The 23588-nt window shown below is 40.4% G+C and overlaps 1 protein-coding gene across 2 annotated transcripts in view; it reads left to right on the forward strand.

The window, feature by feature from the left end:
- TEX10 (testis expressed 10) overlaps window positions 1–23588 on the forward strand; it is a 132114-nt gene that overhangs the window by 45649 nt on the left and 62877 nt on the right. For both annotated transcript variants that reach the window (XM_075921592.2, XM_089776476.1), the window contains exons 8-9: window positions 2796–2971; window positions 8108–8285. In XM_075921592.2, the coding sequence (XP_075777707.2) occupies window positions 2796–2971; window positions 8108–8285 (354 nt within the window). The remainder of the gene's footprint in view (window positions 1–2795; window positions 2972–8107; window positions 8286–23588) is intronic.

Genomic DNA, 23588 nt, shown 5'->3' on the forward strand with positions numbered 1-23588 from the left:
ACCATTCTTCTGTGGCTTCTGATGGAAGAGATTTTTAATCTACGACAATAATAACATAATACTTGAATATCATACTTGAATATCTACTTAATTTAAAGCTATTGGGGCTTTATATTGAATGTTAAAGTCCACTTAGTCATTCTGATGCACCATGTATTAACTGATAAATCAGTATTTATGCATGATATAGCCAAGAGATTCATGAAAGGATTAGTAAATGGTTATCCTCCAGTTGGAGTCATCTTTTATGTGGTATATCAGTTTAGTCTTTACTAGTTTGTAACTCCTCCCATTGTGAGATATGTTTCTTATTTCATGTTTCAGTCAAAACAGCTTTCATTATAGCAATCACATCTTCTAAAATAGTAAGCAAATTATAGGAACCATGGCTGATCACTGTTTACTGTATACCACAAAGACAAAGCAGTCTTCCTTCTCATCCTAAATTCCTCCCCAATATGGTAGAGATTCTGCTTCATCAGTCCATTAACTTACCAGTATTCTATAATAAACATGCTAACAACAAACTAGCATACATTTTTTAAAAATCACTTTCTTCTCTCTTTATAACCTATGGATCTGGAAATTACTGTTTCAGATTTCTGGGGTAAATGGGATAGACTCTGAAGCACAGTTCCATGGCCTACGTGTGGTTCTGCAACTGTGGAGTGGTCAAGGAACCTGTTGAGTTAAACTCATGCTCCTTACACGGGTAGCGTTTAATTTGAGATGTACACGAGTACTTCTTTCCAACGTAAATCAATTTATATTTAATTTATTTCACTTGCCATTGCGCTTTTCTTTCACATAAATTTAAGTCTCTCTGAAGTTCCTTTCATTCATTTCTCAAATAATCTATCTTCTGTCCCTCCCCCCACCCTTCTGTGGTAACTTGACCTAAGGTACATGTGTTATTCACATAGCTGGAGTTGCATACCTTAAGTCAACTTTTTGTGGGTAGTGTAGATATAGGCTGAATCTTCTATTTTTTTCCCTGGAAGTCCAGCAGACTTGGTATTGTACAGTCTGTGCAGATCTTTAGTATTTTGCTTCTAATGTACGGTAATAATTTTTTCTTTGCCTATTTCTTGTTACATTTTTCTTAGCCCGTCTTTATTTCCATCTTTTTGCATGCCATACTTTGTTCATCAGGCTGCATTTCTGTTTTCTGGCAGATACCATTTTTGTATAATCTCCTGTGTTTTACCATTAAACAATTTTATTATATCTCCCCCCCCCCCCGATTTATTTGTGGTGTATGTAAATGGCCTCCATTCTGAGTCTGATATATGATTTCCTCTTATGAGTTCCTCCCTTAACTAATTTTTCCCATTTTAAAAAATAATCCCTTCTTTAAAATTAGGAATAATACTTGAAACTTTTTTTAAGATGTAGAGAAAAGGAACTGAGTGCTTTGAGGACCAAGCTTCCTGTTATATCATGAGGTCTAAACTTTTGAAGCCAATCTGAGGCATCAACCACAATTCTACTTTCCAGAAACATCTGAATAAGCAGTAGCATAGGCATGCTCAGACTTTGGATATGAATTTTTAGACAGAATATACTGTAAGAACTGTGGTTATTGTTCAGGACCCTGTAATGAACTTTTTCTTTTCGTTCAATGTGGAGGTAGAGGAGACATATCTGTAGCTATTTAAATATGTTGTTGGAAACATGAATGGACTTTGTACTTAGTAATAAAAAAATTAAAGATTTAAATTTTCATAATAAAGTCAAGGAAGGATATTCGTTCATGAAATTTCATTTCATAATTCATTCAAAAATATCCTTTGAATAATGGAAATACCGGGAATATTGAATAATGCAATGTGGTTTTTTTGTAAGTATATACTTGCCTAAATATAATCCAACTGCTGTGCTTTCTGAAAGAGAAAATAATGCTTCTCTAACCTGTTAAAATTCTTAGAATATAGATAAGAGATGTGATGGATATAGATTTAAAAAACAAAAAAAGCTTTTCATAAGGTTGCTGATAAAAACAAACAAAAGCCATATTCCTAAATAGGATCATAAATCATGAGATAAGAGATCAAGTCCTATGGATTAAAGAATTGGAATGGTTATGTGAAAAGTCAGTCTAGGTATAGCAGCAATGGAAAAAGGTAAATAGAGTGGGTTAGAAACTAAAGTAGCATAACACTGTATTGAACTCCCTTCTTTGAAACATTTTGCCCAGTTTCTTTTTCTCTTGGGGGGGGGGGGGGGGAATTAAAATTTAAAAAAAAAACCAGTGAAGATGTAATTAAATATAAGATCCTCCACCCCTCCCCCCAAAGTCTGGAAAGTGAAGCGTTACGGGGGTTTCTATGTATTTGGTATTAAAGGTATAGTGCAGGGATTCTCAAACTTTGTGATACTGCGACCCCCCTCTAAGTTGCTCGCGACCCCCTGTGGGGTCGGGACCCACAGTTTGAGAAACGCGGGTATAGTGAATCTTGTGCTTTGTCCTCTGACCCATAATATGATAGGGTAATAATGACAAATTAAAAACAAACAAAAGGAAGTGCTTTCATCATCATATAGTTAATTTGTGAAATTGAGTTCTCAAGGAGGAGTATAGGTTGCATGTTGTAGAAATTGTTGGGTCCATGAGCAAAGTGCTTGTATGACAATTTACCATATATCAACAGAATCAGACTTAGCTGAAACATTATAAATAATAAATTACAGTATTATAAGTATTCTACATTTATTGTAAACATAAACTAGGTTTAAGAATATCTGTCTTGAGAAGAAAATTGTTTTCCCAACTATCTTTTTTCCCTTTTTTTTAGAAGCCGAAGTAAAGTTTTGTCTCGTTGGTTGGCTGGTCTACCTCAACAACTTGCTCTACTTGGCTCAAGAAAGCCTGAACTTTCAAACCAGTTGATTGAGACCATTCATTCTGCTGCATCTCATTCAAACAAGGAATTGTTACAAAGTTTGCAAGCCACCGCTTCTCGAATTTATGGTAAGACTTATACTAAATCATACTGAACTTTTTCATTTGACAGGAGAAGGATGGTACAAAGAATGAAAAATTCTTCTATCTCTTGACCAAAGGCAAAGTACATTCATGAAATGATTATTCATACCCTTAAAGTGGAAATTTGCAAAGAAAATGATGGCTGATGCAGCTTTTTCCTCCACAAAACTTGAAACTTCATATGAAGCTTTTTTTTAGGCTGGACTTGGTCTAATATATGAGAATACTTGATGTCTGATTTCTGTATAAAGCTGGATTTTTTGTTTTTCTGTATTTCAGAATAGTTTAATCCTTAGTGTAGGCATTGTTTCTTCTGGCTCTTAACTGAATCATCAAGATGTAAGTAGTACATTCCTAGTAAGGCTGTTGATTAATCATAGTTAACTCATGTGATTAACTCAAAAAAAATTAATGATTAATTGCAGTTTTAGTCACACTGTTAAATGATAGTATATTGTTGGATATTTATTAAATATTTTGGATGTTTTTCTACATTTTCAAATACGTTGACTTCAGCTATAATATAGAACACTAAGTTGATGATGCTCACTTCATAATATTATTTTGATTACAAATATTTCCACTAATATGATAAACAGAAGAAATTGTATTTTTCAGTTTCTCATATAAGTACTGTAGTTAAATAGGCTGAGAACCACTGATACAGTACTTAGCATAATGAGGCCCCCTGGTTCATTACTGGTGCCAGTAGTTGCTACTACAATATGAATAATAAGTGTTGCTATATTTTGTGAAACAGCTTCTCTCTTTCATCCCAGGCTGCATTTCACTTGGTGAAAGTGATTCCTTCTGTTTATTGAAGTTGGTAAAATGTTTTGAGATGTCAGGATGAAAAGCCCTATATAAAGTATTTTTATCTTTTTATAATAATTTCTCCATCTATTCCTCTGTTCTTCAATATTAGGATTTCCTGCAGAAATAATTTCTTACTGCAGTATTGTTAATTCCTAGGTTTTTTTTGTTATAAGTCTTGCAATATTTATTGTTGTTCCTTAAAGCCACAACTCTTAGGCTACATCTACACTATCGCAGGGATCGATGCTCTGAGATCAATCCAACAGCAGTTGATTTAATGGGTCTAGTGAACACCTGCCAAATTGATCGCAGATTGCTCAGCAGCAAACCCTGGTACTCTACCCCGATGAGAAGAGTAAGATAAATTGATGGGAAAGTTTCTCCTGTAAATGTGCCCTGGTGTAGACCTTGCAGTAACAACCTAAGGCCTTGCATACACTATGAGATAAGGTTGAATTTATTAAAGTCGATTTTTTTAGAATCTGATTTAGTAAAATCCAAGGCTCGTGTCCCCACTGTGCACAACAATTCCGGGTAGTTCGAAGTATCATGTCCCTAATAGCGTGGCTGCTGTCGACTTTGATCATAATGCACCGTGGGTTGCTTTCCCACTGTTCCTGGAACCCCTTTGTATTTTTGGTTATGCTCCCAGTACAAGCTGGGACCAAATCTGTACAGTAGGTGATTCTGGGTACATGTCATCAGTATCCCATCATGCACTCGTCTTTTCCCTCCCTTCCTGCTTGAAAGCATCAGCAAAAGTCTTTTCACTTTCTTTTTTCCCCCCTGATTACCCATGCAGATGCCGTAGCAGGGTAAGCATGGTACCCATTGTAGAACCTGTTCAGCAGCAAAGTATTATGGCAGTCTTCTTAACCATGGTGAGGCCGATAATGGAGTATATCCAGGGTCTGCCAAAATGAGGAAGAATCTGAGGAGACCATGAACATGCTCTTCTGGGAAATATTTGAGTTGAATAACTAGCAAATGCCACCGGCATTTGATCCTCTTGATACAGTAGAACGCCAATTCTGGTGCCGTGAGACAAACACATAATGGTGGGACTGCATAGTGATGCAGCTATAGGACGATCATTGGTAGCTACAAAACTTTTGCATGCGTAAGGCCACTTTCGTGGAATTTTGACAATTGCGTACCTCATCCCTGAAATGCAAGAATACCAGAATGAAACCCACTCTGATACAGGCAGTCCCGGGTTACGTACAAGATAGGGACTATAGGTTTGTTCTTAAGTTGAATTTGTATGTAAGTCGGAACTGGTACATATTGTACCCCAGGTGTCCCCGATTCAGCCGCTGCTGAAACTGACCAGCGGCTGACTACAGGAAGCCCGAGGCAAAGCTGCTTTGCCCCGGGCTTCCTGGAATCAGCCGCTGATCAGTTTTAGCAGCAGCTGACTTGGGGACACCTGAGGTAGAGCAGCTGGGGTGCTGCCAGGTTGGTCCTCGCCGCGCCGAGGTGCGGCGCAGCGGGGACCGACCCGGCAGCGCCCCAGGTGCTCTGTTCCAGGCGTCCAGATTCAGCCGCTGTTGAAACTGACCAGCAGCAGCTGGATCAGACACGCCTGGGGCAGAGCAGCTGGAGTGCTGCTGGGTTGGTCTGGTAGCGCCGACCCTTGGTGCGGCGGGACCAACCCAGCAGCACCCCAGCTGCTCTTGGGGACGCCTGGGGCAGAGCACCTAGGGTGCTGCTGGGTTGGTCCCGCAGCGCCGCTCCTCGGCGCTACTGGACCAACCCGGCAGCACCCCAGCTGCTCTATCCCAGGCGTACCCAAGTCAGCCGCTGCTGAAACTGACCAGCGGCTGATTCCAGGAAGCCCGGGGCAGAGCACCTCTGCCTTGGGCTTCCTGTAGTCAGCCACTGGTCAGTTTCAGCAGCGGCTGACTTGGGGATGCCTGGGGCAGAGCAGCTGGGGTGCTGCTGGGTTGGTCCAGTAGCGCCGCACCTCGGCGCTGTGGGACCAACCCGGCAGCCCCCCAGCTGCTCTACCCCAGGTGTCCTGATTCAGCCGCTGCGCCCCCCCCCCCCCCCAGCAGACCAGGGAGACGCGGAGCGGCTTTTCTCGCTGCGGAGGACGTGAGCGGCGGGACCGCGGTGCGTCTCGGCGGTCCCGCCGCCAGCGTCCTCCGCAGCGAGAAAAGCCGCTCCGCGTCTCCCTGGTCTGCTGGGGGGAAGCGCCCCCTGCGCCGCTGGAGGCGGTGACAGTGGGGGAGGCACCCCGCACTAGCTGCGTGCCCCCGCCTCCCCCGTTCGTAACTAGGGGTCCGACTTAAGTCGGACCGACATAACCCGGGGACTGCCTGTAATGGAAAAATGACTGGCAATAGTCTTGTGGAAGCTTGCAGTGCTCGATAGCTGGGAATCAATTTGGAGTGGGAAAATTTACAGTGAAGTCTGTTGTAATTCAAGTAGCCAAGGCAATCAGTGCCCTTCTGCTATGTAGGGTAGTGTCTCGGGAAACATGCAGGACATAGTGGAGGGCTTTGCCATGATGGGATTCCCTAATTATGGTGGGATGATAGATGGAATTCATATCCCTATCTTGGCACCCAACCACCTTGCCAAAGAGTACATAAACCACAAGGGGCTACTTCTAGATGGTGCTGCAGGTGCTGGTGGTTCACAAGGGCTGTTTCACCGATATCAGTATTGGATGACTGGGAAAACGCATGATGCGTGCATCTTTAGGAACTCCTGCCTCTTCAGAAAACTGCAAGTGGGAACTTTCTTTCCAGACAAGAAAATTAATATTGAGGTTTTGAAATGACAACAGTGATCCTTGGAGACCCAACCTACCCCTTGCTCCTGTGGTTCATGAAACCGTACACAGGCAGCATGGATCACAATAAGAAGCAGTTCAGCTACAGGCTGAGCAAGTGCAGAATGGGGATAGAATGTGCTTTTGGATGTTTAAAGGGAAGGTTTCACAATCTACTAAGGAGATTATACCTCAGCAAAAGCAACATTCCCATTTTTGTGGCAGCCTGCTGTGTGCTCCGTAATATTTGTGAGCATAAGAGGAGGAAGTCTTTTGGTAGCAAGAGGGGTCAAGGAACAGGGCCGTACCCAGTAATTATGAGCAGCCAGACACCAGGGCAATAAGATGATCACAGTGTGGAGCTCTAGAAAGCAGAGAGGCTTTGAAAAACAGTTTTATGAATTGCCAGACCGTGATATGAGAGTTATGCGTGTTGCTCTTAATGAGATTCCCCTATATTAAGTGTGCTTACCTATAAAGCCCCATCCCTCCAACACAAATGTGTTTTTATTTAGGGAACACAGCAGAGATAGAAAAGGAATTCAGGGCAGGAGATTTGGGTATGTGTATGATGATAGGTTTGAGGACAGCCATTTGCTCCAGGGTGCAACCCTGGGGACTGAATGTGAGATTGCCCTTGATGTTACCCTCTTCTTTCCTCTTCGTGTTCTAGGGCCTCTAGGAGAGGAGACTAGGAACTTGGTGAGGAGGGAATATGGCTCTGCCAGGGCTGCCTGTGCATGTAGCTGTCTTGGAAGGCCGCCGTATGGTTCATCACATCCACCCATGACCATCAAGACTTTCATAATTTTTGAGCTGATAAACGATATTTGAATGCTTGGGTTAGCAATATTGGACCTTTGAAGATGTATCTAAGCTTTTGCTTTCTAAAATAGTAGTATCCTTATGATTGGGAAGAAAACCTTCTAAGTGTGAACGAAGTATAGACTTAATGTATTATTTCCTTCAGTCTTCAGAAGGTCTGGGATTTTTTCTGTGCACGCTTGAATGGGAATTTTGTATAGGGGATTACACTTATCCAAACATAGACAATTTAAAAGGAAGTGGTAACCAAAACCCACATAGTTTCTTTATGGGTCTTTCTGACAGTTAAGCAATGAAGAAAATTCATACAGATATTTTACTTCACTTAAATATACAGATATTTATAAAATGCTTTGAAGATGAAAAAATGTATTATAAAAACTTGGTAATGTTAATAACTTTTAACTACTTATACTTACAATCATCAAGAGCCCAGTGGCCTTCCTAATTTCTTTTCCACTTCCTGCTTTCTCTGCCACTTTGTCCTTACAGATGAACTACTTGATTGGTTTGCCTTCACATTTGTGAAAATAGTCTCTGGTGACCATCCATTTGCAAAGAGTCCTAGAATTAAGGGGACAAGTCAGGCTTTGGTAGATTAATCAGTCTTCACCATCTTATTTAATATTGGGGAGGAGGGGAAATGTTTTCATACTTGACAGTGTTTAATTCAGTTTTTGTGTACCTTTTTTAATATTTAGATCCACTAGATGGCACTCTGGTTCTTCTTCCACCAGAGTCACAGCAACGTTTAGTGCAGCTTGTATACTTTCTGCCATGTCTGCCAACCAACTTACTTTGTTCTTTAAGTCGCTGCTGCATTATGGGAAGAATGTCTTCAGATCTAGCTGCCACTCTCATTGGGATACTGCATATGAGGTAAAATGTCCCGTTAGTAAGCTATGCTTTTGTTTTCTAATTTAGTATTTTTTTCTTAAATATCAAGTTACTTTATGCAGTTCTCCATGTAATGATTACACTTCTAGTTTGTAATTGTTTTTACAATGTTTATAAACAATTAGTAGTCCTAGTAATTCAACATGTAAGGACCAATGTCATGTGACCCTGCAGAGTCAGGAATGGGAGCCTGATGGCCTTGTCAAAATCATGTTCTCAGTTCTTTGCTTTGGTCAAGTCCTTCCACCTTTTCCCCCTTTTCTTGTCTTTTCTCTGTTATGAGCTGCTACCTTTGCTCTGCCAGTCATGACAGCTGCCATTTTCATTTTGTTGGTTCTCCATGGGCATATTAACATACTCTGGTTTACAGTAAAAGTCTCTGTAATCAATCTGTGTAGTTGTATCCTGCCGTTCTTCAAACTCCTTCTTAAGATGAATGTCTAACATGATTACAGTGGTAAATAGCCTGATACTGACTCAACAGATTATTGATAATTAATGTCTTGTTGTTAATTGCTTCTTGCCTTGAAAGATCCTCAGAAATCTAGCTTGAAAGTCATTGGATGAAATTTTGGGCCCACTAAAGTCAATGGGAATATTAATGGGGTCAGTATTTCATCCATGATATTTTAGTGTATCTTTTTATAAGAAAGGTTATTTATAGGTGTGACAAAATGGGAATTTTAAGTAATTTTTAAAAGTTTATATTACTTACATGTGCCTCAGTTTCCTGGGTATTGTTACCCAGGGGTGGAGAATGAATGTTTGCTCTTGGTGTGTGGTCAGGGACATACCTATGAATGGTGCCTAGTTGTCTGAGCTTGAATGAATCCTTGGAAAAGGACTGGCTGAGGCTGACTATGTAGTCCAGTGATACTAGCAACCAAGGGCCAGCGGTACATAGGTTTTTCTCACCTCTCAGCAGGAAGTTGAATAAACATCATTCAGCTGGAGAACAAAAGACTAGAGAGATGTGGGATAAGAGTTGGCTGCTGGAAGGAGCTAAGGTTCTCATTTGGGGTCTGATTAAGAAGATCAGCTGGAGAGACAGAGAAAGCTTGAACCGTGGGGTTGGCTATCTCAGGGCTAACTAGATTGGTCTATGCTTTTACCTTTAGTTCTCTATGCAAATCTATCTATGCTGTGTTCCAATTGACTAATAAACCCTACTATTTTGACAGTGCTATTTGAGTGTCACTGCAAATACTTGATGAGGTGCATTAATTCCTGAAGAATGTACAAGTCTACAAGGAGAGTCTCAGTTGGACTCTCTGATCAGAGCTTGTGGTGTGAAGCTGAAGATCTGGAGTCCCAGATCTTTGGGTATAGAAGGTGGGAGGCCACGTGGCCTGCCTTAAAGGAAGAGCTAGACCCTGGGGGCTTTGGCACACTGAATAGTTTCTCCAATAGACTATTCAAAGCTAGGGAGAAGCACCAATTATGTAAATCTGTAACAGAAGGTATCTTTAAAAATTTCCCCCGCCTCTGTGGTTGCACTCCAAATAAATAAGATCTAGGTAGAGGATTGAAAACGTCTTACAATTAAAAAAAAAATGTCTAAAACTTAAAAAATAGTTTTCTAAGTAAAGTGTGTGGCAAATAACAAAATGCATAATGGTGGTGTGTGTTTGTGTTGGGGGGGTGTGTTAAAATGTATTAGTACTAATTTAGGATAATCTGAAAAATTGCTTATGGATTCATCACTAGTGTGATGCCAATAAAAATTGTTGTACACTGTATTGTCATGTATTATAATGATAAGATCAAGACCCTGTGCAATTAGTGGGAAGTTAGAAATAAACTTCTGTGGCAAAGCCCATAGCCATGTTCTGGAAGTTCAGTGGCAGCCTCAATTTCAATAATTGCTTCAATTTGAAATAAAGGGAAAAATGAATAATGGAATGAGGACAGTTTTCCTTGTGTTTATTTTGATATTAAATAAAATTTACTTTATGCTGTCTTAATTTTTCAGTGTGTGGCAGATTTTTGTGTTAAACGCATTACTGCATTCTGGAAGTTGTCAGGAAGCTTGAGATTTTGGCAGCTGGGTAGGGGACAGTTGGTTCTTTTGGCACCTAAGAAGGCGTGGGAGGTAGTTAAGATTTTTGGCACCCAAGAGGCAGTTAAGACTTTTGGCAGTGGAAAAGTAATGCATCTAATCTACCCTTCCTTTCTGTAGGCAGAGGCAAAGAATGATTTTGAAGTTATGGAGTTTGGGGCCATATAGGGCTTTGAATTTCTAGTGTTCTACCCTAGTGATCCTTGACTGAAACTAACTAACCTACTGCTGTCCAGTCCAGTATTTCTCATTTAAATCAGCAATTATGAATAAGAATATTAAATAGGATATTTTTACTTAAGGCACTAGTAGTGAGCAAGTTTACAAAATTGACATTTAAATGTGATTAGTATATTGGAATCAACACCCAACTGAGGTGATTGTGACTATGCACAACTTGTTTTGGTCTGTCTGTGGATTCAGGGTCTTGTCTACAACTACATATTATTAAATTTAAAATATTTGATTGTTGGTACTACCAGGGCAGCTTCATGGATCCTAGCAGCAGTGAGAAATCTGCTCTAGACATTTTACCACTTTTTTGCTTAGATCTACTCTGAATAGTTAGACAAGAATGGTGGTCAAGGCATCAGCAGCTAGACTATTTCAGCTATCTTTGCTTCCCCTTGTTGGAAATTTTTTAGGGGAAAGAAAAGAATATTGTTTGGTAAAAGCAGCCAGAAAGAAGACACTGTGTTGGTTTACAGTCAGGCCCGTTGAAATGAGGAACTTACCAAGATTTGAAAATAATTGGACTCTTGTGAATGATGGAAACTTTGGAGACTTAATTTTTTTAGAGGGTATATGAATTTCAGTTCCAGGGCATAAGCCAATCTCTAATGGATGCAGTGGCTTATCTACATGCAAAGTTACATTGGTGAGAGGGTAAAGTATGATTTAAATCATTATAACTCTGTGTGAGGCACTTATCATTCCAGAACAAGAATGCCTTTTCTCAGTTTAGTTTATTACTGCGAAAGCAGTTTAAACTAAACTGGAAAAAGACACATTGCAGAATGTGTGTCCACATAGGGACTTATACCAGTATAATTATGATGTCTTAAGTATACCAGTGATATATATGTAACATATTGCTCAGACTAGCCTTAAGAAACTGGCCTTGTGGGCAGATTAGTGAATAATTGCCTGTTGTAAGTGCCAAAACCAGCACATTTGAAGCATCTGGTGTTGTCTGCACTTAGAAACAGGATACTATTCTAGGCAAACCTTTCTTTGATCTAGTAAGGCAATTCCTACCTTTATGTCTACATTAGGAAAAATCACTGCTAAAAACTCCCTCTGTAACCATTTTTGAAATCATGCAACCGCTAATGTAGATTGGAACAAACCTTTTTCAACTGGCTACAGAAAACCTGCCAGAGAGAATTAAAATATTCTTATACCCATATATGTTATCAATTAAACTTTTTTCAATATCTGTTTTAAAAGGTCCATCGTGGCAGACCTCTGTTTTTATCAGTCAGTTTTCCTCTCTATATATGTAATACCTTTGTATTTAGAAAGTTTTCTTCACAATAAAAAGGGCTAAAAGTATTGTTTAAAAAACTAAAACATTAAAACTCAGACTGCTGCACAGTTTGATATTAAGAGCTCGGTCCTGCATCATATTTTGTAGCAATAGAATTGTGGAATACTCGTATTTTCGTTATACAAATTTATATAAATCAATCTCTCCAGATCCTCCAGTATTCTGTAAATCTTGGATTGCAGCTAGATGGCACTGTTTTGCTTCTATTCATATTCTGTGGGGATACATTCTCATACATAAGTTTCTCAGAGTCCAGACAACCTGTTTATCTGTCAGACACTTTAAATAAATCATATTCATCAGTACCATTGACTCATTGATATATTTGATAATTGTGTTTGCTGTCTTGAAGAGACTTTCCTTTTGGTTATCCCTACACTGCAAGTCCCATTATCTATATGTGTGTATATATTCCAAGAAACACACAAGAATATATTCTCAGACAGTATAACATTAGAGTTAATGTTGAAAACAAATATTTTGGGTAAAAATTTAAGGTATTATGCTGTCAGAAATAGGATGTTTTTCTAAACAGACAGTATAATTTAGGATAAAAATATTACAGGAATGTTGTAATTATCCCCAAAACAAGCATTATAAACCCAAGAATTGCAGGGATGTATGTATTAGACTTAAAAGAAAAAAAATATGGTATGCAAATTTTCTGTTAAGCTATCCAAACAGCCTCAGCACCAGAGTGACCTGCAGCAATATACACAAAATTATAATTAATGAAATACACACAATTATAATTAATTGGAACTGATTTTTAAAGACTTTAGAAAGTTTTAATTTTTCCCCTCATGGAGTCACCACAGGAAATCAGTCCACCTTTCTGGAAAAGAGTGGCTTTCTGATTCTTTTGGGTGTCAGAAAGAAGCATCACAAGGAACAGATGGATGGAGAAAGTGGCTACTTTTGCTAAGGGCAGCATGGCTTTAGTCATGCTCAGAACAATGAAAGATGGTAGAACCTTTTTGAGTTTCTCGAAAGGAGAACATTATTTGACCTCTGGAAAAACTTTTATTGGAATTTCATCTCTTTATTTTTCTGAATCTTTTGATTGCACCAAATTGCAAGAATCTTTGCTAGTTTTTGTGTAAATTGTTAATGCCTGAACTGAGATCATTCGAGAGAGAGCATTTGACTGCTTAATTTTTTAGAGTAAATTTTAAATAGATTCTTTAGCTCCCAAATTAATGAGTTTACTTGTAAATTCTAGGAAAATTAATTCAGTAATCATCAAAGAGTGAGTCATGTAATTTTGGGGAGCGTATGCTAGATTCTCTGCATATAATTAAGTGGTTGAATACCTGATGTAAGTTCAAATCTCAGCTGAACCGTAACAAAGGAGCTCGAACTGGCAACTCCAGTTCATTGGGGGGGGGTGCGTGCGTGCGTGTGTGTGTGTGTGTGTGTGTGTGTGTGTGTGTAAAAATAAAGCCTTATTCTACTACCAGAGATTCACCTAATATATTTCTCCTATCCCTGGAGTGAATGCCTCACCATATATATATATGGTGAGGCATTCACTCCAGGGATAGGAGAAATATATTAGGTGAATCTCTGGTAGTAGAATAAGGCTTTATAGCCAGTAGTAGACGCTCCTGTAATTCAAGTTAGAATAATATTTCCATTGTAACTGCTCTGCCTCAGTTTCCTCATTTTTAAAATGAGCATAAAATATTTTTTACTTCACGTGGGTATTTTAATGCTTAACTGGTTAAAATGTAACAACTATACTTTTTTTAAAATGTAACAACTATACTTTTTTTAGCAGACTATGGATAACTTAGGTAAATAAGTTTGTGCAGGGGGATGTAGGAGGATTTTTTTAAAGTCATTAGTATAGAATCATAGAATCGTAGGGCTAGAAATGACTCCAGGAGGTCATTGAGTCCAGCCCCCTCCCCAAAGCAGGACCAACCCTAACTTAATCATCCCAGCCAGGGTTTTGTCAAGCTGGGTCTTGAAAACTCCTAGGGATAGAGATTCCACCACCTCCCTAGGTAACCCATTCCAGTGCTTCACCACCCTCCTAGTGAAATAGTTTTTCCTAATAACCAACCTAGATCTCCCCCACTGTAATTTGAGACCATTGCTCCTTGTCCTCCCATCTGTCACTACTGAGAACAGCCTCTCTCCATCCTCTTTGGAACGTTCCTTCAGGAAATTGAAGGTTGCTATCAAATTCCCCTCATTCTTTTTTTCTGCAGACTAAATAAGCTCAAATCCTTCAGCCTTTCCTCATATGTCATGTGGTCCAGCCCCATAATCATTTTGATTGTCCTCCACTGTACCCTCTCCAATGTGTTCACATCCTTCCTGTAGTGGGGAGGCCTAGAACTGGACACAATACTCCAGATGTGGCCTCACCAGTGCCGAATAAAAGGGAATAATAACTTCTCTAGGTCTGCTGGCAATGCTCCTCCTCATACATCCTAATATGCCATTAGCCTTCTTGGCAACAAGAGCACACTCATATCCATCTTCTCATCCACTGTAATCCCCAGGTCCTTTTCTGCCAAACTGCTACTTAGCCAGTTGGTCCCCAGCCTGTAACAATGCTTGGAATTCTTCAGTCCTAAGTGAAGAACTCTTCATTTTTCCTTGTTGACCCTCATCAGGTTTCTTTTGGCCCAATCCTCCAATTTGTTTAGGTCACTCTGGACCCTATCCCTGACCTCCAACATTAGTAATTGTCTTCTGGTTATGAAAGATTTTCTATTCACATTTTTCTGATTAAGTGTTGTTCTTAATATGTTATCGTTTATATGTTAAAATGTGTAACTGGGTGTGTATGCAGCACTATAGAATTAACATAGCTGTTGGAACCTTAATGTTTCATTTTCTGACTTTTTGTTATTTGAACTTTCTAGGTTTAATAAGTGAACACGCAATCCTGTGCCTTTGGCTTTTTTACTATATTTTAATGCAGTATATTTAAGAAGGTGAATAAGTAATATTCAGAGGCATTCTAATATGATTTCTTTAAAAAAGTTAGAATAATTTGAAACTATTTGAAACGATAATCCTTATTGTGACGAGTTCGATCACCGAGGTCCCCTTGGGATGCTCACCTGGTTTACTGATCATTCTGCTGAGCTGACCTGCTCTCTTTCTGACGTGCCCCACCATCCGGTAGTGCTGGGCCAGAAGCTCTGGTCTCCCTGAACAAAGACACAGAGTTGGGGTAACAGCCCCTGAAGGAGAGCAACACAGATACTCAGCTCAGCTCTGGGAAGGCTCAGTTATAGGGACTTGCCAACACCCAAGAGCACATTCCTCAAAAAAACTAAAGCTTCAAATAAATTCATCACTTGGTATACAAATTTCACACATTGAAAGATCATAAAGATGTTTGTTCTCTTTATCAGTGAAAGAGAGATATAGATGCCTATGGCACCTCCCACATCCTCCCTGGTTACAATTATTTACACTGCACTTGATGATAAACAAAAGTTTTTATGAAGCATATAAAGTAGGGATTAAGTGATTGCAAGTGAAAACAGAATAAAAGTAAATTACTAAAATAAAATAAACAAAACATGCCAATTAAGCCTAATAGACTAAAAGAGATTGTACTTGTTCCAAATAAATTCCTTTAAGTCAGAGATGATTTTTTCTCTGTCCTGGATCTAACAGCTTCTTGAAATGTAGTTTTCAAAAGCCAGCTGAACTACGTTGATAGTTTCCCATTCCTTAAATAGAATTTCCCTAGCGTGGGATTATTTTGTTCAACTTTCCCCATCTCGATGGAAAAGTACCATTCAAGATGGATTACAGCATCAGATGGCATAATCATTTGTCTTTGTAGAATCAAACGGAGTTTGGGCTTACATGAAATACAAAGACATTCACAAATCATTGTCTTGAGCATTGGGCCATTAAGCTTCAGTTGCCAGCAATGGCTCTCACTAGAAATTCTAGATTAAGAAGCAGGTATGTACTTCATATTTTTAATTTAACAAACCAGAATGATATATGAACACAAATAAAATACAGACATTCAGGAGATCACGAGCCCTTGAATGATAGGTTACTTGACCTGTTTTGCATAAAACGTATTTGAGTTGTGCATATTCATATTCAAAAACTTATTTCCATAAAAATTTGTAGGTGAAGTGTCATACTTCAGTTATGATTTCCCTGGCTAATGATTTTTTTTTGTCACTTGGGCAGCATTGCAGTGTTATGTTACTGCATTTTTTTCAGCTAGAATTAGTAACTCTAAGTGCACCAATGAATTATGTACACTACTTAAGATGCTGCAGTATTAAATCTGTGAAGAGCTGTATTTCCCTCTTCTTTACCATATCCAGAGATACAAATAAGGAAAAAAAATAGCTTAATTATTTAAAAGCTACTTTTTATTTATAAGTTTTAAAATTTTTAGACTTTGGAAACACACCCATCTATCCCTGGAAATTATTATTTTACTACTTTGAATTTATTCAGAGAATTACATGAAAATATTCCTAAGAATGAAGTGCACATAAAAACCTGCATTAGAGGAAAATATATCTGCTCCACTGTAATGCTATATATGGTCTTTGTTAATGACATCACTTTAAAATTTTCTAAAATTTGAAAGAAACTACTTCACTGTACAAATAATGAATGGTGGGAATTAGTGTCACTGTCTTTTGGAGGTGGGAAACACACAAACATAGTCTGATGGGCCATTTCTTATTCCTGATCTGCCTCTCCCTTCTTGCTAGGCTGCACAGAGAGTTGGTATGACTGTGGCCCTAGGGAATGAGAAGGACCTATGTCTGGACATAAAAAAAACCCAAAACTTCTATAGCTCTGTCTGCCTCCTCTCCACATGGGGCATAGTCTGCGTTGGGAGTTCATGAGGCAGTGGAGGTTCCCACAGCTTTTGGGACAGCTATCTTCTCATCCTTGCTAGTTATCATTATGAATGGGCCTCCTACATGTTGGCCCTTTTAAGTGTCTTGGTTGCTTTTCACACAGGGATGAATTCAGTCCCCAGCTGGTACATCATGGAGACACTGGGCATGCTCATTACTCTCTGGTATCACTGGGAAACTGGGGTTTCAGAGACTTTGTGACCGACATCTTAACACCTTCTTCAGTAGCAAGCAGGCTGTATTTCTATAAAGACACAGGGGATCACTGAATATCTGTTGGCTCTACAACCAGAGGTATTTTGGCATTGTAGAAAGTCTTAAGTGTCTTTGAAATATCTTTTCTCAGAATCAGTTTTACTTCTGTTTTCTTTTGCAGTCCTTATTAGATGATCTAGACCCTTTGATGCTATAGTTTGAGTTATGGACATTGAGAGAGAGAAAGCATAGGTAACCAGAGAGCTGGAGCAATGATTGATAGACATTAAATAAAAAGCAGAGAAAGGTTCCAAAAGTAGAATGAATAAATCAAGAATTACATGAAATTAAGTGAAATTAAAACCTTTGAAACCATTCAAAACCTCTGGATAAAATGACTAATATAAAACAATTCTCCAGAAAATTGTCCACATTTTTCAGCTCTTGGTGTCATTAATATCACTTTGCCCAGAGGCAGTGCACAGTTCTGCTTACTTGTTGCAGTACAAGGACATATAGAAGAGCTTTTTCTCCTCTTCCCTCATTTCCTACTTTTCCATTGGTTGATGCTCAGAATAGCAAGTCCGATGCATTGATGTTTAAAAACATTTTCCAGTTTAGTTGGATTTAATATTTCAGGTTGTGGGTGTGGTGTGTGGTGTTTTCTTTGTTTTTTTGTAGCTTTTGATTTTCTCTTAGTCTTTTCTATCATCTGGTCTGAAAATGGCTACCTTATTGGACCAGCATAGTAAGTGTTTAATATACAGTGGAGATGAGCTTGATTGGCCTTAAAGATCTTCAGGTTGATGACATTTTGCACTTTTATTACTTATTGTTGGCTGAAGAAGTAGTAGACCCATTAGCAATATTTAAAGTATAGTACAGGCAGACCCCAGGTTACGTACAAGATAGGGACTGTAGGTTTGTTCTTAAGTTGAATTTGTATGTAAGTCGGAAGTGGTACATATTGTAGGGGAAACTCTAGCCAAACATTTCTCCAGAGCTCAGTTTTATTCTCCCACACCTCACTTCCCTCAGTCCTTTATTCTCAAGCTGAGGTGTCTGCTGAGAAAAGCTGCTCTGCGTCTCCCTGGTCTGCTGGGGGGGGGGGGGGGGGCTAGTTTTGCGTCTCCCTGGTCTGCTGGGGGGAAGCAGCTAGTGCGGGGTTGCCTCACCCCGTTTGTAAGTAGGGATCCGATGTTAGTCGGATCCATGTAACCCGGGGACTGCCTGTATATTAGTTGTCCTCTGGTGTCCTTGCTGTATCATGTTGGGACAGTTTGCATGATCTAACGATCCTCAGTCTGTGTTGACTGGGGCATTTTTGCCCCTGGCAGGTTCAACCATACTGGATTGGTGTGGGAGTGCGGGGAGAGCGGAGAGAGGTAGACAAAATGGGCAGCGTGATCTTTGAGGCTGTGGGTTAGGCACCGGGCTAACAACTCTGTTCCCCCTTGCCTCCCAACCCCCCCAAAAAGATTATGCAAACAGCAGTGTAGAAATCAACCATTACTGTGTGTGATGATCTTCAGGAGTCAGTGATCAATATGACTGCCGGTGGTGAAAGCCGAAAGGAAGCCACTGGAATGAAGACTAAAGTGCTCAATTCCAAGACAAAAAACAAACTTGTTTTTTGGAATGTATGGACAGTATAGAGAATGGAAGTTAGTTCAGGTTACAGTAGAGATGAGATGCTACAACTTACAATGAGATGTTTGTCAGCAATCAGGAAGATTAACAAAATCAGGAAGTTTAACAACAGATTTGGGAGAAACTTTACGGTATTCTGAATGGGATGATGGATAACTCCATAAGAGTGTTGCCTTCCTTTTGAAGAAAGGAGAGGATCATTTCCTGCTTGAATGGTAAGAAATAGATTGACCATAGATTGATTAATGGAAAATGGTGATGCTCATTGACAGACGTGGAAAGAAGAAGGGTTGCAGATGTTGGCAATGAGAGCCACTGTGTGACAACTTCCATCAAGCTAACACTGAGAAGTATGGATCCATCAAACAAGGGACATAGAGGTACTTTGACTGATGTTCCTGTGGGAGCTCCAATTTTGGTGTTTGTTCATCCCGATGCCACAAATCGGAATTTTCCCTAGCACTAGATGGGCTGACTGTGCATGTGCACCAGGCGACTGCCAGTTCCTTTGTTGTTGCCCTCAGTCGCAGATGGAGCAAGCTCCTCTCCTCAGAGAATCTAGTCAGAGAAAAGAATATTGATTGTTAGTGTAGTAGTTTAGTCTGTTAGTTAATTCATAGTTAAGTAATATTGTTTGAATAGTTCTGTTCTTCTTGTTCGTGTTTACAAAAAACAAATAATTGCTGCCGTCAACAGCTGTGAAGGCGGCCACAGCATTTAAAAAACAAAAAAGACAAAAGGCAACAGGCATGAGAACAACTCCTCTCATTTGAATTGGAACACACAACAGAGAATCTCTCCAACATCATTGCAGCATCGCCTGGTTTTAAAAATTGCGATACTTATTGCAAGCCCGTGCCCTCTTCAGATGGGCATTCTTCCTCCATTAGGTGCCTGGGAGAACATAAGAACAGCCGTACTGGGTCAGACCAAAGGTCCTTCTAGCCCAGTATCCTGTCTGCCGACAGTGGCCAGCACCAGGTGCCCCAGAGAGGGTGGACCGAAGACAATGATCAAGCGATTTGTCTCCTGCCATCTCTCTCCAGCCTCTGACAAACAGAGGCCAAGGACACCATTTTATCCCCTCGCTAATAGCCTTTTATGGACCTAACCTCCATGAAATTATCTAGCTTCTCTTTAAATTCTGTTATAGTGCTAGCCTTCACAGCCTCCTCTGGCAAGGAGTTCCACAGGTTGACTACACGCTGTGTGAAGAAGAACTTTCTTTTATTAGTTTTAAACCTGCTACCCATTAATTTCATTTGGTGTCCTCTAGTTCTTCTATTTAGGGAACTAATAAATAACTTTTCTTTATCGGCCCTCTCCACACCACTCATGATTTTATAGATTTCTATCATATCCCCCCTCAGTCTCCTCTTTTCTAAACTGAAAAGTCCCAGTCGCTTTAACCTCTCCTCATATGGGACCCGTTCCAAGCCCCTAATCATTTTAGTTGCCCTTTTCTGAACCCTTTCCAAGGCCAAAATATCTTTTTTGAGGTGAGGAGACCACATCTGTACACAGTGGGCGTACAAGATGTGGGCGTACCATAGTTTTATACAGGAGCAGTAAGATATTCTGGGTCTTATTTTCTATCCCTTTCTTAATAATTCCTAGCATTCTATTTGCCTTTTTGACCGTCGCTGCACACTGCGTGGAAGTTTTCAGAGAACTGTCCACGATAACTCCAAAATCTTTCCTGATTTGTCGTAGCCAAATTAGCCCCCATCATACTGTACGTATAGTTGGGGTTATTTTTCCCAATGTGCATTACTTTACACTTATCCACATTAAATTTCATTTTCCATTTTGTTACCCAATCACTCAGTTTGGTGAGATCTTCTTGGAGTCCCTCACAGTCTGCTTCTGTCTTGACTATCCCAAACAGTTTTGTATCATCTGCAAACTTAACTACTTCACTGCTTACCCCTTTCTCCAGATCATTTATGAATAAGTTGAAAAGGATTGGTCCCAGAACTGACCCTTGGGGGACACCACTAGTTACCCTTCTCCAATCTGAAAATTTACCATTTATTCCTACCCTTTGTTTCCTGTCTTTTAACCAGTTCTCAGTCCAAGAAAGGACCTTCCCTCATCCCATGGCCATGTAATTTACACAAGAGCCTTTGGTGAGGGACCTTGTCAAAGGCTTTCTGAAAATCCAAGTATACTATATCTACTGGATCCCCCTTGTCCGCATGTTTGTTAACCCCTTCAAAGAACTCTAATAGATTAGGAGAGGCACATATACCTCAAAAGTGCCCCCATTGTTCAAAACTAATTGCTAGAACATGCCAAGATAGGGAGATGAGACTCTGCATGGTCCTTTTTGATAAGGTGATTCAATTCCCCATTTGGCCCCTATCAGGGCCGAGAAACAAAGAGCCACTTCCCCTTGCTGGGCTCTTCCATTAGGAAATGGGCCTCAATGGCATGGTCTACAAAGCTTACTTCATCCAGCCGTGTCAGCGCTGGGGATAATCTGGGGACATCTGGCACTGGGCTCTTCCATTCCAAAAGTGCTGCGGAACTGAAGCCACAGCACGGGGTGCCATCGGTGCCAATTGATGGCACTTCCGGACTGGTACCAAGGAGACCACAGGAACTGGAGATGCAGCCTCCTACTCCTAGCACTGTTGGTACCATCCGAGGCCTGTGCAAAAAGAAATAAGCAAACAGCCTGGCCTCCTAGTCTGGAACTTTTAACATTCTCTCTGGCACCATCATCTCCATCACCACCTTCACCGATGCACTTTGGTACTGGACAGGCTGGGCGTACTCACAGGAGACAACATAGATCAGTCTCCCCTCATCTTTCACCATACCATGTATCTTCCCGCGGTGCCGTACCTAGAGAGATGCCGTACTCTGACACCATCAACACACACCACTTTTCACAAGGATTACAGGTGTGTTTTCTCTTGTGGGAAAAGAATTTCCAGAAGATAATATTATGAGAACCACAGGTATAGACACTCTTACGACCATTCATCCCATTGGATGGCACAGTTCCATTATTCACCTTACTCCAGGCACTGGTAACACTAGTTTTTTCTATGCCAGCCCATAGGTGACACATCACTCCACCTTGTCCAAGTACTTTTCCTCCCCAACAACCTTAGTGTGAGGAGAGACAAATATCTGAGTGTGAGGAAAAACAACCTGATACCTTTCCCACTGACCAGTCCTCCTTGTCTTCAGATGAGGTTGTGATCCTGCTCACAGACGGTTCCTATGATTTACAGTAGCATCAGAACATTTCCAGTATCGCATTCTGCCCTTTGGCATCTCGCCTGCGTCTAGGGTGTTTTCGAAGACATTAGCAGTGGTCACAGCATACTTATGGTGATGGTATTGTAATCATCCCTTATCTCGATGATTGCTTAATAAAAGGCCAATCCCTTGTGAAAGTATGTGAAATGACAAATACAACATTATTCAAATCCCTTGGGCTCATCATCAATGATCAGAAATACACGCTTCAGCCAACACGGTCTCTGGATTTCATAGGCTCTTGATTATACTCTACTACAGCATTGGCCTACCTACCAACCAAAAGGTTCTAGGCGATACAAGATCTTGTTGCTGTAGTCACCATGAGCCATATGGTGCTAGTACTTATCTGCCTCCAACTTACAGGGTGCATGGTAGCAACAACATGTTTTGGGACCCGTACTGTTCAATATCTTCATCAATGATGTAGATATTGGGATAGAGAGTATGCTTATTAAGTTTGCAGATGATACCAAACTGGGTGGGGTTGCAACTTCTTTGGAGGATAGGGACATAATTCAAAATGACCTTAGCAAGTTAGAGAAATGGTCAGAGGTAAACAGGATGAGGTTTAATAAAGAGAAATGCAAAGTGCTCCACTTAGGAAGGAACAATCAGTTGCATACATACAAGATGGGAAGCGACTGTCTAGAAAGGAGCATGGCGGAAAGGGATCTAGGGGTCATAGTGGACCACAAGTTGAATATGAGTCAACAGTGTGATGCTGTTGCAAAAAAAGCAAATATGATTCTAGGTTGTATCAACAGGTGTGTTGTAAGCAAAACTCGTGAAGTCATTCTGCCGCTCTACTCTGCACTAGTTAGGCCTCAGCTGGAGTACTGTGTCCAGTTCTGGGCGCCACATTTCAAGAAAGATGTGGAGAAATTGGAAAGGGTACAGAGAAGAGCGACAAGAATGATTAAAGGTTTAGAGAACATGACCTATGAAGCCAGGCTTCATGAACTGGGCTTGTTTAGTTTGGAAAAAAGAAGATTAAGAGGGGACATGATAGCGGTTTTCAAATATCTAAAAGGGTGTCACAAGGAGGAAGCAGAAAATTTGTTCCTCTTGGTTTCTGAGGACAGGACAAGGAGTAAAGTGCAGCAGGGGAGGTTTAGATTGGACATTAGGAAAAAATTCCTAACTGTCAGGGTGGTCAAATATTGGAATAAATTGCCAAGGGTGGTGGTGGAATCTCCCTCTCTGGAGATATTTAAGAACAGGTTAGATAGACATCTGTCAGGGATGGTGTAGACGGAGCTTGGTCCTGCCTTGAGGGCGGGGGGCTGGACTCGATGACCTCTCGAGGTCCCTTCCAGTCCTATTATTCTATGATTCTATGTGTAGTACACTATGCAGGACTACCTTTCCAATGCCTCCAACATTGACTGGTCTCTATATATGCCCCAGCAAGGCACAGTGTCCAGAAACACATCTTCCTTCCCCCAACGTGGTCGATTCTCTCAAGCAGTGGGTCTACCCACACAGTCTACTAGTTGAGGTCCCATTCCACTGAGATTAGTCCATAGATGCCTCACTCCTTGGTTGGGGTGCACATTTGGATGGGCATCTCACTCAAGGTCGATGGTCTGCCAGAGAAACAATGCTACATACAAATCTTTTGGAATTGAGAGCAGCAGCCAACATGTGCAAGCCCTTCTGTATAGGCATTTACAATACCAGTG

Source organism: Pelodiscus sinensis, chromosome 2 (genome assembly GCF_052426305.1).
Source record: "Pelodiscus sinensis isolate ZL-2025 chromosome 2, ASM5242630v1, whole genome shotgun sequence".
Taxonomy (NCBI): Eukaryota; Metazoa; Chordata; order Testudines; family Trionychidae; genus Pelodiscus; species Pelodiscus sinensis.